A 19,413-nucleotide genomic window follows, 5' to 3' on the forward strand; every position below is an offset into this window, starting at 1 on the left:
CATTGGAGAATGCAGGAGGATAGGAGAGAGTGTTATATGCAACGAACAAAACGTTAAGGGCGTTTCAAGAGACACGTGCTATTCGAAACTATTAAGAGGAATCAAGTCAAACAAATCTCAAGTAATTACATACTCATTACAGGAGAAGAAGTCACGCCTATAACTTCAAATTGTGGGCTCTCCAACCGAAACATAATTGGAAACGTACTAATATTTTTCAAAAATTGTACTGTTACCGTCAACCACACACAGTTCATAAACATTGAATATGTTTCAAAACAACAACCCTTAATAATCCCATTGCATGGATTAAAAATCATCGGTAAAACTGTCAGTACAAATTTCACACTCCAGAAACTGAAGGAAGTCAATCTTCAAACCAGACAACAATTACAATTTTTACACAAACAGCAGAAAAATTCATTTCTTGGAACACTAATACTAATCATTATTATCGTCGTCATTTTGACACTCTATCTATCCAAATATCATTCCACGTGCAAACCAAAGTCGAATCACCAAAACGAACCGGGACGGTTCGTTCTTCAGGAAGAAGCAGTTACCGAACAGCCCACGCCACCATCAAGAAGCACTATCAGCAGTAGCCAACGTGCCATACCGGCACCTATGGCAGCAACCGACATCGGTGTCAGCAGTAATCGTCGTGCCCAGCCCGCAGACAGGATTCATCAGGTTACAAAGAGTCGCTAACCACGCGACACATTCCCACCAACAAAATTAGCTGACGAGGACAGTTTGTGAAGCACATAGGTTACCATAAGAAAGTAAACGAATAAACAAGTCATTCGGACTTCTACCCTCATAAGAGTAAGTTTGTTTTTTTAAAAACCTCAACGCTGAGGTGTAGTTGATTATATATATATATATATATATATATATATATATATATATATATATATATATATATATATATATATATATATATATATATATATATATATATATATATATATATATATATATATATATATATATATATATATATATATATATATATATATATATATATATATATATATATATATATATATATATATATATATATATATATATATATATATATATATATATTTATATATATATGGGGCATTCCACGCAAAATTTGCCACAAAAATTTTTTTTTGCCCAGATCAATTTTTTTCTGGGTTTAGTAGTCAAAAATATTCGACACGTATTTTTTTATTTCAACATAGTTGGCGAGACTTTCGACATTTTTTGTGTTTAATTTCACCATTTAAAAAAACCTACTTTTTTCAATCGCTCGTACTGTCAAAAGTAAAGAAGGTACCAAAAAGTTGTGTGCCTTTTTCACAGCTTTCGGATGAAGTATATTAATACTTACTGAACGTATTGGTTTCATGGAAAATATTGAAAAGTTTTAAACATATCGATTTTTTTCAAACTTGGACATGATTTTTTTTCTTTTTTTTTATTGTATGAAATGGGAAAATCATTTTTCTTGATGCCATAAAAATTTGGGAGTGGGCAATTAAATACTTACGGAGATATGAATTTTTCAATAGCGCCTTGCGCGCGAAAATCGTACCGCCACGCACTTCGCTCGTACTCAGGTTTGACTGTATGAGATTTTACACACTACCGCGTTGTGTAAAACACACTTGCAATTAACTTCATTATTTATTAGAAATAAATAAAAATAAACAATAATAATTATTCAACGGATTGACTTGATTTTTTTATGAGGATGCATAATATGTGTAGTAGGGTGGGGCAAAATGATCGTTTTTTCAGCACAGCACTTTTTTGGTACCTTTTGGGGTCACAAACAACTGTGCAAAATTTGGGGTCGATTGGTGTTGACCCGGCGTAGCGCATTGCGTTTGAAATTTGTATGGAGATTAGTATGGGAAAACCTGCATTTTTGCATTTTTAATTCTACAGACTACAATTCTTTCGGTAGTATGCCAACAAATAGATAAAAGTATAGTCCAGGATATGCTGAACAACTTTGCCGGAGGATGTATGGTGTTAGAATGTCTCTAAGCCAAGTTATAGCTGTTCAAAGTTCAATACCTCGAATTAAATGCTAAAAATAATTTTTATTGCCAACACTGCGGGTGCACCAATGGTATTTCATATAGCATTCCAAAATAACATTATATATTTTAGATTTACCACATTGGTATGTTTGGATGAATTATTCAAAAGCCTTAGCTCAATTTAATGAGCGTAGGTAGTTGAGCAATAGGGCGTAGTGAGGGGGGGGGGGGGACTTTAATATGTAGAAATTCGAACTGAAATGTTGTCGAGTTGGAATGTTCAGATGAATTATTTCAAAACATTTACACATTGTCCTATGCATAATTGTAACGATGAAATAAAACATACTGTATCCCTTTGCCTTGACTTTTATCAATAGAAGTTACGTTACAAACTGAATCAACTGATGTCGAGTTGAAATGCCAGAGGATTATATTTCGGTGTAATACGCATGATTTGATAGCATGCTCATTTCTATGCTGTTGGATCACGAGGCGAGAAGCTAATTTCTGGATTTCAACATGAAATCCACCAGATCCCTACATCAATTTTTGCTTCAGGTGATCGAACAGCATCGAAATGAGAATCCCATCAAATCATAGTTCGTTTTAAACTGAAATATAATCAACGCAATCCTCTGACATATCAACTCGACATCAGTTGATTTAGTCTGTAACGTAACTTCTATTGATAAAAGTCAAGGCCAAGGGTGGCAAAAACTTTATACTGAGACTCGTTTTCACCAATCAATCAGCTCACCTCTTGATTACTGATGGAATCTAAAGAGTGATGCTCTCTTAGATACTCATCGCAGTCAATCCAAAAGAGATCTCTCAAAAAATCACCGCACGCCTCATAGTTTGATGATTACGATGTTCCTCAGCTCTGTATGCACTGGAAAACATTCACTCATAGATCTGTCAAAAGCAAAAGTATAACATCGCTCATATACAAGCTATCGCACTTTCCAACTCATTCTCATGGTCTCAGTGTGCGATGAGTTTAGAACAACATCGTGAGTGCCTTGACATAGCTACCTACAAAAACAAAGAAACAGTTCTTCTTGGCCATAGTTGTGATTTACATTATTATTTGGACGAAACCGATCCTGTGTAAGCATTTAGTAGGAGGTAAACATAAGTTGTATCGTTCATTGTAAGTTAAACCGCATAAATTGTTTAAGATTGGCTGAGAGCAACAACCAATGAAGCCAGCATGAAGCGAACGGAGACGACGACATTTTTAATGGAAATATATCTTCCGGTTTGTAAACATATCTTGTCATGTAAGCTTGGTTATGTTCTTTTCATGGGATGTTGCTCTCATTTAACGCTAATCTTAAAAATGATACTTTCACAGCTCAATTTGTCAGTAAATTTGTGCAACGACTGTGCGTTGGAATCAAAATATATATCATTATGTGTTACCTATTTTTTAGAAAATGAAGCGAGCAAACAAACTCCAGTCCTTAGTGGCAAAGGAGCCGGACTCGTGTCGCTGTACAGTGACAGAATGTACGTATAGGCAAAAACAGTTCCATGCTGGAAACTTCGCTCGACACGTACAGGCTAACCACCAACACGTTGCAAAGCAGCTGGAACTAGCGTGCTCCGAGCCACGCAAAAAGAAAGCAAAGGAGACTAAAAGACTTGTAGTTGATACCAACAAGGAAGCGGTGATTCTAGGGACGCTACAACTGGCTACTGTAAATTCTCTACCCTTCAGATACCCAGAAATGGAAGGGTTCAGAACACTCGTCGAGCCTTTGTGGAAAGCGACAGGATTGACCATGAACCGAAAAAGCTTACCAGCGTTCGTGCATCGAGCAGCTGAGATTGCCCGTCAGATCATAGCGGAGGAGGTGAAAGGATCGATGATAAGCATTAAGGTTTAGAGTGCATCACGAGGACATCGCAGCATTTTGGGAATTAATGCACAATATTATTACAATAAAAATGTTGTTATACGCAATTTAGGTAAGCAAATTTAACAAATTTATGTAAGTATATTATCATTCACTTTATACAGCGGCTCGGGAAATGGATGAAAGCCAAACTAATGAAAATTTAAAAGCAGCAATTGAAGAGGAGTTGGCTAAATATGAAATAACATTCCATCAAGTTTATTCCTTCGGACATGATAACGCAATGAATTTAGTTGGAACTGTTCAACTGATCAGACGTGCACTTGCAGCAGATGATGATATTGTACCACTCGAAGCAATCTTTGATGACAAAGACGCTATTACACTCATGAAAGATAGTAGTACCGATCTAGCGAACGAAGATGATTCCGCCGATGAATACACAGTCATTGATATAGAAACGATAGATGATAGTGATTTTTTTTTTCAATTTGTTTATTTGATAAGGCACGTATGCGTTAGCTTAAAGGTGCCATTTTTTCATTGTTTTACATTCTGAATTTCTTAAAACTAGGGGGTTACACATTTCAATATTATTTTGTTTTATATAATGAAACTAAAAAAAAAACTTTACCGCTAACTTATACATATAAAAGAGGGTATAATGTAATATTCGTAACATTTGGGGGACGGGTCATTTTGTGTGTTCTTTGTATAGTAATTCACTTTATGGTTTTTAGAAGGGAGATTGTAGGAGAAATTAATTATTAACTAAGCGGAACATTTTACAAGCTTATTAACTAGAAATAACTAGAAAGAGTGGTTCAAGATTAAGGGGACTTAATTAGGGCTACTTTAAAGTAGTGGTACTGTTGGGCATTTCTTAACGAGATTAAATATTGATCAACTAAAACTAAGCACTTAAGTTTTGGGAATATATTCAAGGGGAGAAGGGGGCGAAGTCATACATCTGTGTATCAGAGACATGGGAGGGAGAGCGGACAAGGCTGAAGAGGGGGGGGGGGGGTGAGATATAAACTTTCAGTTTCCGGCATCAGGAATTAACGGCCAGGATTACAGATTCGAACGGATTGATCAACTAACACTAGAAGATAGGGGGGCACATAAGTTTTGGGAAGATATTCAAGGGGAGAAGGGGTGAAGTCATACATCTGTGTATCAGAGATATGGGAGAGAGGGTGGACAAGGCTGAACGGGGGGGGGGGAATATAAACTTTCAGTTTCCGGCATCAGGAATCAACGACCAGGATTACAGATTCGAACGGATGTATCAAGTATTGGGACGCCGGGCGGTTTTCCTCGAGCCGGCAGGGGTTCCTCCAGACGATTTCGTAGTACGGCTCAGACACGGATCGGGAACACACCGCGCTGCGTGTGTGATGTTGTACTGTAGATCTCGTGTTGTTGGTTCATTCGACAGATGTTTTGTCTCGTCTTGGAGTCGTATCAAACCATCGTTGGGGTACGGTAGGCGGAAGAGGGCACTTTTGGGAATGATAAGAGAAAAGATAGGGGCATTTAAATTTGGATATTGATGGTTTTGAGGAACGTGTATATAAGGGACATGTAGAGAATATCGCGGCTTGCTAGTACATCTCGAACCGGGACATTGGGTGATCTTCCTCGGGCCCGAAGGGAATCGAATAGTTGAGATCTGGCAGAACAGTACTCGGCGCATGCCCAGACAACATGTTCGATTTCGTGATAACCGTTGCCACAAGCGCAGATACCGCTATCCACGAGCCCAATACGCCGGAGATGTGCGTCCAGCGTGTAGTGATTGGACATGAGCCGAGACATCACGCGAATGAAATCCCGACCCACATCCATTCCTCTGAACCAAGGTTTCGTCGATACCTTAGGGATTATCGAATGTAGCCACCTTCCCAGTTCACCATTGCTCCATGAAGTTTGCCAACTTTCGAGGGTTCTCTGATGAGTGATACTGAAAAATTCGCTGAAGCTAATTGGTCTTTCATATATGTCACCTTGTAAAGCGCCCGCCTTAGCTAAAGAGTCCGCTTCTTCATTACCTGGAATGGAGCAATGCGAGGGAACCCAAACTAAGGTAATCTTGTACGATCTTACAGACAAAGCACGCAGGCGTTCCCAGATTTTCCCCAGAAAATATGGAATGTGCTTTCTAGGTTTCATTGAACGGAGAGCCTCGATTGAGCTGAGGCTATCCGAGACAATAAAGTAATGATCGGTGGGCAAAGTATCAATGATCCCAAGGGTATACTGAATAGCAGCAAGTTCTGCGACGTAAACTGAAGCAGGATCATTGAGTTTGAATGAGGCGGTGAGGTTTTGATTGAATATACCGAAGCCAGTGGAGCCGTCGAGGCTTGACCCGTCGGTGTAAAACATCTTGTTGCAGTCGACTTCTCGAAATTTACTATGAAAGATGCTTGGGATCACTTGCGGACGTATGTGATCCGGGATTCCACGAATCTCGTCTTTCATGGATGTATCAAAGAATACAGTTGAATCAGAAGCATGAAAGAGATTGACACGGTTGGGATAGTTTGAAGAAGGATTGATATTTTGTGCCATGTAATCGAAGTACAAGGACATAAATCGGGTTTGAGAATTGAGCTCGACAAGCCTTTCGAAATTTGCAATTAATTTTGATAGAAACTGAATCGAAAGCCCCCTTTATATCTAGGAAAACTGATGCCATCTGCTCTTTGCTAGCATAAGCCATTTGAATTTCTGTTGAGAGCAACGCAAGACGATCGTTCGTCCCTTTGCCTTTGCGGAAACCAAATTGTGTATCTGACAGTAAGCCATTTGCTTCAACCCAATTATCGAGGCGAAACAAGATCATTTTCTCGAACAACTTTCGGATACAGGACAGCATTGCAATCGGTCGATACGAGTTGTGGTCGGAGGCTGGTTTTCCTGGTTTTTGAATGGCGATGACCTTCACTTGCCTCCAGTCATGAGGGACAATATTACCCTCAAGAAACTTATTAAATAAATTCAACAAGCGTCTCTTGGCAGAGTCTGGCAGATTCTTTAACAAGTTAAATTTGATTCTGTCTGGCCCTGGGGCTTTATTGTTACATGATAAGAGAGCAAGTGAGAACTCCACCATCGAAAACGGTGTTTCGTTCGCGTTATTGTGAGGGGACGCGGCGCGGTAGATCTTCTGTGCCGGGGCGGAATCCGGACAAACCTTCTTGGCAAAATCGAATATCCAACGGTTTGAATATTCCACGCTCTCATTGGTACTGTTTCGGTTTCGTAAGCGCCGGGCCGTACTCCAAAGAGTGCTCATCGATGTTTCTCTCGTTAGTCCGTCGACGAACCGGCGCCAGTAGCTACGTTTTTTGGCTTTTATCAAACTCTTCATGCGCGTTTCCGCCATCGCGTACTGTCGGTAGCTTGCTGGCAGCCCGTCGTCCCGGAAGGTCTTATACGCAGCGGCCTTCTCCGCGTACACGTCTGAGCACTCTTTGTCCCACCATGGATTGGGAGGACGCCCGCGTGAATTCGCGTCTGGTACGGGTTTAGTTTGAGCTTGAATCGCGGTATCGAGAATCAAGCCAGCCAGGAACCCGTACTCTTCCTCCGGAGGAAGCTCTTGTGTCGATTCTACTTTTTCGGATATCACGGACGCGTAGCTCTTCCAATCAATATTTCGTGTGAGGTCATACGAAACATTGATTGTATTCGGTGGCCCTGAACCGTTAGCAATATTAATTACGATTGGCAGATGGTCGCTGCCGTGGGGATCAGAGACTACCTTCCACATGCAATCTAACCGCAGCGATGTCGAGCAGAGGGACAGGTCTAAGGCGCTCGGACGCGCTGGAGGGGCAGGAATCCGTGTCATTTCACCCGTATTCAAAATGGTCATATTGAAGTTGTCGCAAAGCTCATGGAGTAGGGTAGATCGATTATCGTCATGAAGGCAACCCCATGCCGTGCCGTGGGAGTTGAAGTCACCTAAAACTAGCCTCGGTGCGGGGAGGAGTTCCGCAATATCGCAAAGCCGTCGGTGGCTAACTGAGGCTCTAGGGGGGATGTAGGTGGATGCAATGTAAAGGTCTTTGCCTTTAATTCTGGTTTGGCAAGCGACAACTTCAATGCCTGGTGTCGAGGGGAGGTCGATCCGATTGAAAGAATAGCACTTTTTGATCCCCAAAAGTACTCCTCCGTAAGAGTCTTCTCGATCCAAGCGAATAATATTAAAATCGTGAAAGTGTAGGGTTATTTCTGAAGTGAGCCATGTCTCGCATAGGGCAAATGCATCGCATTTCAAATTATTTAGTAAGATTTTAAACGAATCGATTTTCGAGATAATACTTCTGCAATTCCACTGTAGAACAGTGATTAAATCCTTGACCTCGTTCGATGAATTAGCCATCGAAGGATACAATCGCTGAAAGGAGGGGCCATTTCGCAGTGAACTGCATCAAGAATGTTTATACTGCGGGGAGAAAGCTTATCAAGATACTTTTAAGGGGGTCAGAAATGTTCAATGCTGTAAGAATACGGTCCACAATGTCAGAGAAATTTATTAAGCCAGCACTGTTTTCTTTCTCTGGCTGAGATATGGGAACACTTGGGGTTTTTGATGTTCCTGGAAGTGCTGGGAACTCCTTTTCTGAGCTCAGGTTACTGAGACCGGGAGCGACTTGCTTCGGTTTTACAACAGTACTTCCTTGAGTAGTCATTTTAGGGGGACCATGAAGAGACACCTTCTGGCCTTTACGACGAAGCTTGGAAGAGGAAATGTTCTTCCTTTTTCTACTACTTCTAGGCACAGCAGAAGATGTTCCCTCCTGGGGTTCATCACAGTCGCCTTCGTCAGTAGACAAGCTGGTAAAGATGTTCGTAGAGACAGGTGGGGTAGCTATCTTAAGCATTTCTGCAAAAGATCGCTTAGAGCGTCCCTGAAGGGAACGCTTAAGATTTTCCTCGCGCTGTTTGTACGCGGGACATGAAGGGAGATCATGTGGGTTTCCCCCACAGTAGAGACACTTTTCGACATCTCTACCACAGGAATCATCCGCATGATTCCCACCGCATTTGCCACAGCGGGCCTTATTGCTACAATGGGAGGCTGTGTGTCCCAATTGTTTGCAATTAGTACAGTTCATGACCCGCGGCACAAAGAGGCGAACAGGTAGACGAACCTTGTCAAAGAGGAGGTAATTAGGCAGGGCAGAGCCGGCGAAGGTCACCCGATAAGAGTCTGAGTTGACGTATGTTTTCTTCCCGTCAGCTGCGACTGATGCTGAATACAAACGTTTGCATTCCAGTATCTTCACTGGCTTAAGCATGGGGTCTTTGAAACAGCCAGTCCCATATTTTAGCAGGTCCTCGCAATTCAGACTCGAATCGGAAACGACCCCACTGACTTCAACCCTGTTAGCTGGAATATACACCCTGTACTCCCTCGTAAAGGGCTCGTAGCCAGCAATATTATTTGCCTGAGTTGAACTGTTAACAACCACCCGAAGCTTATCAGGGCGAATTTTTGATATTTCTGTCACGGCCGAATACCGGTCTGTCAGAACGCGAGAAATCTGCAACAGATTCAAACACTTTTTTTCTTTGGTCCGAAAGAAGAAGGCCCGGTGGCCGAGCTCGGATATACTTTGAGCCGGGGAGCCGATTTTGTTTCGACGTCCATCTCACCTTGAGACGAACCGCCGTCAGGGGAAGTCATTTTTGCACGGGCCTATTGCCCAGTGCACGTTATTAAGACAACCAAGAAGGGGAAACGAAAACTAATACTTAGCTTGTGTAGGCAACGGTATCCAGACGGCTTACTAGAAGAACACTGCTTCACTTCACTGACCGGCTAACGGTACAGAAACAGAAACACAAAAGAAGGAAAAAAATACTGAAACCTCAACTAGGCGTAGAGTGTGCAAATAACCTTGAACGCGGATTAACACTATTTGTCGCTATAGAGTGTACGGACCGATGACAAAAGACTTCTATCTCGACTGAGTGCTCGATAACGAATGAGATGATAGTGATGATAACGAGCTTGAAATGAAACATGTACCTATGGATGACGAAAATGATACGGTTGGTTCAGCTATGGAACAAATTCTGAACAGCTCGAGATGCGCAGCCCACACCGCTCAATTAGCATGCTGGGACGTTATTAAACAACACGAAAGGAACATTATTAAAATTCAGAAAATCGTCATGAAATTAAGAAATCGAAAATATTTAAAATCATTCAAGGAAAATGGAGCACACTTACCGCCACTATCAAATAAAACTAGATGGAACAGTACTTATATAATGCTGAAATCTATTTTAAAGCAGAAATCATTTTTTACCAACATAAAAATTCAATTCCCAGAAATTGGTGAGTATGCTGCCACCCAATGCAAACAAAAAAGCAAAAAGGTCTCTAGTTTTCAATAAATGTCCAAATCAGGTCAGCTAAAACAACAACTGACTTCTAGGGTACCCACATAAATTGAATGTAATTTCCGTAATGTAATCTCACTTTGACGTTGTCAAAGCGACGCTTAAACGATGTCAATTGTCAAACCTACTTACATCCCTATCTGTCCATATACATAAGAGATAGGGATGTCAATAGGATAGTATGCGCTTAATCATTCAGATAAAAATCAATCGCATGATTTGGATAAAAACATCGAAGGACCAACGTAAATTCAATTACAAATAATCAACAGCAATATTAATTTAAAAACATTTTTAAACATATAGTAATTACTCGTCTTCTTTATAGATTTTTCGCCATATTGGAAGTTTCTAGAAACTTATTGTGAGGCATTTGAGCCTGCATTTATTTTAACATTACGCTTGCAAAAACATCATGTCCCGTTATCAGAATTTTACGCGTATTGGCTTACTTGCTTCGTACAATTGAAGGCAATGACTGCAAATAAAATGGCAATTGAATTGTCAACAATGTTAATGAAGAGAGCAAACAAACTTACCGAATCTCTTCAATTTAAATCGTGCTTGTATCTTGATCCACGGTTTAATTTTGCAGGTTCGAAAAGACTTAGTGCTGTGGACAAGGAATTGGTTCTGGTAAGATGCCAAAAAATTCTTTTTTTTTTATTCAACCGACATTTTAGTTTATAATGTGGACGAGCCTATTCAGAATTGATTGTAGTGTTATAAATTTTTCGCAGGCCCATGAGACTTAGACCGATGACAAGCTGTAGCGGAAAGCGAAGCGTTTGCGGACGCGTCTGAGCACTTTACATAGTGTTTTGCCGCGTTCGCCCCGCTTTTACTATGACAGTATTACGCGTTCTACATGCACACACCAAAGAGATAGGTCAAACACATTCGCTTCGCTTACCGCTACCGCTTCGCAAATCGCATAAGCATGTCATCGGCCTTAGTCTTTTTGTATTTTAAATATTGGGCCCTATTCTGCGCGGCGTGTGACGTGAGACGACTACTCTCACCTCACTTTACGTGAATTTTCTCACTCGATTCTGAGTCGACTCGGGTGAGGTGAGATTCCCCATTGCGGTTAAATGGGCGTCTCACGTCACTCGAAGTGACTCTTCAGAATTGGGTGAGAAAAGCAACTTAGAGTGAGGTGAGATTAGTCGTATCACGTCACACGCCGCGCAGAATAGGGCCGATTGATTATTGTGAATTCAGTACGTTAAGTCTGACCACGAATGTGTAAATAGATTAAAAATTGGTTGGATATGATTGGCTTCATAACTGGTGCTATGTACTTAAACAATTGGCTCACTAACCCAAAAATGATAACTATAAAAAAATTATGTACCGCAATAGAGTAATTATACAAATATGTAACATACTTTAAGAAAGTTTTCCAAATTTTGGGTATCCTGTCACGATTCGTAAAGCTTCCCCACCACCATAGCGAATCAAACTGGATCACGGTAATACATGGAGTACTAAAACCTTTGAATCTGGAATTTGGAGATGTCTTTAGCTTCTAGTTAAACTATTGAGAAAAAATCGTTCATGAAATCGACAAAGATCTTGACCAATCAATTGTCCTGTTATGTATACACGGATATGAACGCTTAGATTATGTTATAGATTTCTTACGTGGCATTAAATTGGGTATAAGGCATATTCATTTTCGGTTCTTCGGTTTGATCCTGGACATTGTCACGCACTCAGTTTCTGATATTATGATGCACATCGCTACGTTCCAGTCTTAAATACGGTATTTTGACGCAGTTTACTGTCCATAATCGCAAGTCAGTCCCATGTTCTATGGGATTCCCTATCTACATGGAACTGACTTGCGATTATAGGCAGTTTTTGTGCGTCATAATAGTCAAAATTATAAGTACTTCAGTCGGATTTTATGATGTAACAACCCTGCAACATAAAAAATATTAGTGTGCGTTATAATAACATTTGCGAACATTTTGATGTAATGCCACTTTCTGACGTTGTAACATACTAATGATTTCTGAGTGTATTACATATTTCTGAGCTTATTGTACACCGCTTTGAGACGTTATGACTTCCTGCATCATTAAGCTTGAGCATCAAAATGATATGGACGTTATGACGCATCTCCATTTGGAAGTAATATATGCCAAGTGTGCAAAATAGGTGAGAAGCAAGCTGAAACCTTCGGTGTATGTCAGCCATTGCCCGGATTATTTTGATATGAGCAATTCAAAGGACATGGAAAGTAAATGATAGAAACTTGTCGTCTATTTCGCTCTTCATGGTGATCCCCAGATGGCTGCTACGGACAACGGGATAGACATCAGCATTGAGGAATTTTGCGCATTTGACTTCAGTGCTCTATCAGCGGTCTAATGAAATCGCTGCAAAGGGAGTCAACATCTTACAGCGACTGATTCATCAAGCGGAGTATACAGGAAAAGATTCCTCGAGTTTTGATATCTGTGAAATGAAGGAACAAACACTAGTACGATAATTAATTCCATGAAATACCTACACTTAATGTCGTTACTCCAGTCGTTTACTATGAGCTCGATACTCCGAAGACTTGAACTCCAGGAATTATTCAGTTAGAAGCAAAATTCATAGCTCGCAAAAACCCAAAGATCATCGTACGGAAGAGATATGATCTACACCAAACCGCAAACCGTTGCAACCTCACGGAATTAGGACCACACCGTTTTGCAGTCCGATCTCGATGATATCCAAAATACTTCTGCGAGGAAAAATTTTGACAATGAGAGGGTCAGAATGTAGGGGACTACTTTGATCGATTTTAATGAAATAGTACAATTTGGGGCGGGACTTACGAGTAGATATTTTTCTCCCGATTTAGCTTAAATAGCTTTTTTTCTGTTGTTCAGGTATTAAAATTTCGAGCTGGTTGTTCAAATCAGTACATGATCGCATAACAATATGCATTCTAAAAATCGGCTCCTGGTTGTTTTTCTTATTTTTAAAGTGCAAGTAATAATTATTTTTATTGTTTCCAGGATTTCATTCTGCGTCCAGATGAAAAAATTTCCAAGCTTCAAGGGAGAAAAGCCGAGCAACCGCAGGCTGAAGCAGCCTCCGCTGGAACCCAGGGTACTTCGAATAGTTTTATTGAGGAAACGTTATCGCAATTTTTCGAAGAAGAATACTTTGGTGTTTCAGCGTCAAGCTCAAACAATTTGCTTACAGAATTGAAAAAACTAGAAATGCGTGAGAAAGTTACTATTATTCAAGAACCAAACAGTACGCAAAGCCAATTTGATTTGCTCAAGTTCTGGGAATGCCAAAAGTTCACTTCTCCCTTATATACGGTTGCAATGGTTATTTTGCTAGCCCCTTCAACACAAGTCAGCGTGGAACGAGCGTTCAGTGCGCTTAAACTCATTCTTAGCGATAATAGAATGGGACTCTCGAGTGGCTCCTTGGAGGATACATTGGTGTTGTAGCATGAAAACCGAAATATCGCATTGGAGCGGTGTAGCGTACAATCGAGCCAGTAGCCAAACCCTTATCTATCTCACACAAACACGCATATCGATGAAGATAGTAATTACGATGGTTCGGGTATACTACCTACCGCCAAAGCAGTCAGTTCAGATCAGTCCGTTGATCACGCCGTTTGTGCCCGAAGAGCAATAAAAATATTTAAGGCATGAAATCTTTATCAGTATTACTTAAATAATAATGTCAATTTTGCATGTACCACAAGTCGCGAGAGTGATCTTTCGAAGTAGTTATCCTTCCGTACCGGGTATGCAAACCATTCTATTTTGTGCGTCACTTTAATAGAGTGCATAAAATCATCGAGGTGCGCTCCCCTGTGCATCGGCTGTATGCTACAATAGGGCTGCGGATGCGTGCTAGATTTGTACACTATTCTGCCTAGTAATCATTGGCCCAAAACGCAGGCGAGTTTGTGCAATCATTGGTCGCAACAAAGTGGTGCCGTGACCAGGATTGCATCCTGTGCATGCGAACGTGAGTACTTTATCCGTTGCACTCGAACACGCTGCGCTCGATCGCCATTGCAAAAATACGGGCAAACCACGCCGGTACGCCATCTTATTGTGGACAATTGCATGCCTATTGTGCCGACGACAAAGGAGTTCCACCATTGCTTCCGTGTGCCGACCGCGTGGGAATCACATCATTCCAGAACAAATATTGCATGACAATTTAATTGTACAAGGCCTAATTCCTATAGGCAGAAGGTTAGTATCTGTCCATCCTGATTCCGTCATCCTCGGGTGCGCTTGAGATTTGTGTTCTCTTTTTCTTCCTGCGAGCGTCACCTGTATCCACGGTTGTATTTTGTGTCCAGTCCAATTACGATTCCGACGCATGCTGGCTTAATTCTTCGAAGAAGCTTTCAACAACGACAACTGAACTGAGCTCTACCAGATAATCCGATTTGAGAGCTGCATGTACCGAAACTCAGGTTGCGAATCATCCCGCTGCTGATTGTTTAAGAATTTCCGAAGACAGAAAGCAACTGAACTGGTTCGATTCCGGTACATCAAATTTTTGGCGGAAAGACCGGAAGAGATTTTAACGATTTATCACACCGTCGTGTGCTGATCTGTGTCAGCTGGTTCCTGTTCCTGATTTTGATTTATACAAGGCACTCATTTGCCTTGGAATAGGTACGTACCTCTCCAAGTTGCATAAATTTCCAACCAGGGCTACTGGTCTTGCTTTTCCAGAACCTGCTCGCTTTCACCGTTGCGTCATCATCGGAATAACCTATCGTTGCTGTACGTGCATCCAACATGGCAGAGATCCAAGAATTGCGGCAAATGGCATTGCGGCGTACATCACTGTTGGCTTCTCTGGGACGAGCAGGACAATTTCTGGCGGCATACGAAGAGGATCGGGATAGGCTCGAGGTAGCGCTGCGACTTGAAAATTTAGACACGATTTGGTACGAACTAGAGGATATCCAATCGGCATTGGAGAGTACCGAGGAGACAAGCAATGGTATGTCCTTAAACGTTAAAATTCGCTCCAATTTTGAGGGGCAGTATTTCAAGATAAAGGCTGGTCTGATTTCAAAGTTGCCTCCCACTGTTTCCACTGTCAGTACCACCGTTTCGTTCCCCCCTACGATTTCCTCTAGCCTCAAAGGGCTTAAACTTCCGACGATCACATTGCCAGAATTCAACGGCGACTTCAATGAGTGGTTAGCGTTTCACGATACATTCCTCGCGTTGATCCACTCAAATCCGGACATTCCCGCAATCCAGAAGTTTCATTACCTCAAATCGGCGGTTTCAGGCGAGGCCGCACAGGTGATTGAATCGTTCGCTATCAGTGCCACTAACTACCCATTGGCTTGGCAGGCACTGATATCCAGGTATGCAAACGAGTACTTCCTTAAGAAGAGACATCTGCAGGCATTGCTGGAGATTCAACGGGTAAAGAAGGAGTCGACAGCTTCGTTACACGGGATCGTTGATGACTTCGAGCGGCACACCAAGATTTTGCGGCAGCTTGGAGAACCAGTGAATGCATGGAGTACGATGTTGGAACACTTGCTGTGCGTTCGCCTTCCAGACGATTCTCTCAAGGCCTGGGAGGATCATGCATCTACGATCGAAACCCCATCCTACGAGTCCTTGATCGAGTTTTTGCATCGTCGAATTCGCATATTGGAGTCGATTTCAGTGAATCATACTCAGCCGGTACCACAGTATGTCACATCCTCTCATGTTTCAGCAAATCGCAATTCCTCCCATATGAAATCGTCCTCTAGTTCTGCAAACGATAATGTACCTACTAAGTGTTATGCTTGCGAACAGCGCCATCCATTGGTAAAGTGTGCGAAGTTCGAGAAGATGAGTGCTGCTGATAGGTTACGCTTAGTCAATGAAAGGCGGTTATGCTTAAACTGCTTCCGGAACGATCATTTCTCCAGAAATTGTCAGTCGAAATATACATGTAGATTCTGTAGGAAACGTCACCATTCACTTCTCCATTCTGGGTTTGGGGACAATTCCGGTCAATCACGCTCCGACCAAGTCCCATCCTCGTCTGGTAATGCTGCCCGCCTGACAACCAATGTTAACGTATCTTCACCGAGTGGCGATTCCGCATCATCCGTCCTTTCCGCTGCTACATCCATTCAATCAACGGAAATTACCTGCAGTTTACCATTACAAGGTGTTGAGAAGAATGTCTTTATGCTGACGGCAGTCCTTATAGTCGTCGATCGATATGGCAAAGAGCATTTGGCACGTGCTTTACTGGATTGCGCATCTCAATCAAACTTAATTTCTGAGCGCATGGCTCAACTTCTACGACTAAAGCGAAGCAAAACAAACGTTCTGATTCAAGGAATAGCAGACCAACCACAGAACGCTAGAGAATCCGTGCAAGTCAAGGTACTTTCCAGAAAAGAAAAGTTTGCCGTGGATACTGATTTCCTGATTCTTCCGCGGGTCACTCCTGAACTTCCAGCGCATGATATTCCAGTTGATCACTGGAAGCTTCCACCGAATATTTTCCTCGCAGATCCACAATTCCACAAGCGTGCACCAATTGACATGATTTTGGGAATTGAGCACTTCTTTTCATTTTTCAAGACTGCAAGCGGAATTAACCTGTCAAAATCACTGCCGATGCTGATTGACAGTGTTTTCGGATGGCTAGTATCCGGTTCAACCAGCAAGGTTCCTCCCGCAGGACGTAATCCTCCATGCAGCATAGTAGCTGTATCCTTGTTCACTCTAGAGGAGAGCGTTGGACGTTTCTGGCAGGTGGAGGAGTTGCAAACCAGGTCTGATTATTCTCTGGAGGAAAAGCGTTGCGAGGAAGTGTTTTCGGATTCTACGACCAGGAATGCAGAAGGACGTTACATGGTCCGTCTACCTCGTCGGTCCAACTTTGATGAGATGGTGGGAGCCTCGAAATCGATGGCAATGAAACGTTTTCAACTCCTGGAGAAACGGATTGCTCGTAATCCCGAATTGAAGGATGAATACAATAAATTTATGATGGAATATCTCTCCCTCGGACATATGCGATGTGTTCGAGAGGACAACACGCAAAATTCATCATATTTGCCGCATCACCCGGTAATGAAGGAAGCCAGCACGACGACCAAGGTACGAGTGGTTTTTGACGCTTCGGCCAAGACCTCTACAGGCTTCTCCATCAACGAAGCGCTGTTAGTAGGTCCTGTGGTGCAGGACGATCTCCTTTCAATAATTCTTCGGTTCCGGACGTTTCCTGTGGCGCTTGTGGGAGACATCGCTAAAATGTACCGACAGGTCCTCCTCCATCCGGAAGATACACCCTACCAAAGGATTCTGTGGCGTTTTGATACAGCAGATCCTATCGAAAGCTACGAATTGATGACGGTGACGTATGGATTAGGCCCGTCATCGTTTCTTGCGACTCGAACATTGCAGCAACTTGCATCCGATGAAGGTGATGCCTATCCCCTTGGCAAACCTGCCCTCCGTAAGAGCTTTTACGTGGACGATTTTATTGGCGGAGCCCAATCCGTCAGTGAAGCAATCCAATTGAGATCGGAACTAAGTGAGCTTCTGGCCAAAGGCGGTTTTGCGCTTCGTAAGTGGACATCAAACCAACTACCGGTTCTTGCGGGATTGTCATCAGACGAAATTGGCACACAATCGGCGATTAAATTCGACACGAACGAAACAGTTAAGACGCTTGGCATCACCTGGGAACCCGAATCAGACAACCTCCACTTCAACTCCGAGATCCGCCAACACCAAAATGCGCCAACGAAGCGTTCAATACTTTCAGCGATTTCGCAGCTGTTCGACCCGTTGGGGCTAATCTCACCAATTATCATCAACGGAAAGATGCTGATGCAACGCTTATGGTTGCTACCATGTTCGTGGGATGACGAGGTTCCAGACTGCATTGCAACTGCTTGGGAGAAACTATCAGTGCAACTCCCAAAAATTGCCGATTTTCGTGTCAGTCGTTATGCACTTCTACCAAAGTCGACCATCCAACTTCATACGTTCTGTGACGCATCGGAATCAGCGTATGGGGCGTGTACGTATGCAAGATGTGTCGATTCTTCCGGACAGGTTCGTGTACAGCTCCTAGCATCCAAATCTCGAGTAGCTCCGTTGAAGAAAATTTCGCTACCGCGTTTAGAACTGTGTGCTGCTGAGGTGGGAGCGAAACTGCATAGCCGAATAGTCGAGGCTCTCCAGATTCCGTTAGCAAGCTCGTATTTTTGGTCTGATTCCACAGTAACCCTTCAGTGGCTTCGTGCTCCTCCCAGTACATGGAAAACCTTTGTGGCAAACCGGGTATCGGAAATCCAAACTTTAACCCATGGAGCATTTTGGAACCACGTCGCAGGAACGGAGAATCCAGCGGACCTCCTATCCCGTGGCATGCACGTTGACGATTTTCTCACAAGCAAAATATGGAATCATGGCCCGGAATGGTTATCCCGTCCAGAAGCAGAATGGCCTGCCACCAAATTATCCGAGTATCCAGAAGACGGGAAGGAACGACGAAAGGTCATTGTTGCAGTAGCTAGAATCCAAGTTGTACCAAACTCCGTAAACCCAATCTTCGTTAGATTCTCTTCGTACGAACGCCTGCTCAGATCGACCGCGTACATTTTACGGTTCCTCACCAATCTACGAAATAAGACTCGTACGCAACCATTTCCTTTCACTGGATCACTACCTAGCATTTCTCTAACTACAGATCACCTAAACGTTGCAGAAAGGACGATTGTTAAACTCGTACAGGCGGACGCATTTCACGATGAAATTACATCGCAAAACGTTCGCCTATTCGTTTATTGGCTCCGTTCATTGACCCTGAGGGAATCGTTAGAGTAGGGGGAGACTGAGGCTTTCAGACCAGCCATTCCTTATCAAACATCCCGTATTACTGCCAAGCAATCATCTTCTATCCCGGCTTATTGCCAAATCCTATCACCTAACTCTCATTCACGGTGGTGGCCGCCTAACCCTCGCTGCCATGCGAGAGAAGTATTGGCCAGTGCACGGCCGACAACTTGTCCAAAGTGTCCTTCGCAGTTGCTACCGATGCGCCCGAGCCAATCCCGCATCGACAACGCA

The 19,413-nt window shown here is 42.5% G+C and overlaps 2 protein-coding genes across 2 annotated transcripts in view; one reads left to right on the forward strand and one right to left on the reverse strand.

Moving 5' to 3' along the window:
* LOC131683153 (uncharacterized) overlaps positions 1-19,413 on the reverse strand; it is a 529,082-nt gene that overhangs the window by 324,257 nt on the left and 185,412 nt on the right. The gene's annotated exons all lie outside the window — the stretch shown is intronic.
* LOC131680346 (uncharacterized) lies at positions 15,100-19,170 on the forward strand. Its single transcript, XM_058961066.1, has one exon. The coding sequence runs from the start codon at positions 15,100-15,102 to the stop codon at positions 19,168-19,170; it is 4,071 nt and encodes a 1,356-aa protein (XP_058817049.1).

This window comes from Topomyia yanbarensis, chromosome 2 (genome assembly GCF_030247195.1).
Source record: "Topomyia yanbarensis strain Yona2022 chromosome 2, ASM3024719v1, whole genome shotgun sequence".
NCBI classification, from domain to species: Eukaryota; Metazoa; Arthropoda; class Insecta; order Diptera; family Culicidae; genus Topomyia; species Topomyia yanbarensis.

Coding starts and splice junctions, on each gene's coding strand:
- LOC131680346 (XM_058961066.1), top strand. CDS start 15,100: ATGGCAGAGATCCAAGAATTGCGGCAAATGGCATTGCGGCGTACATCA.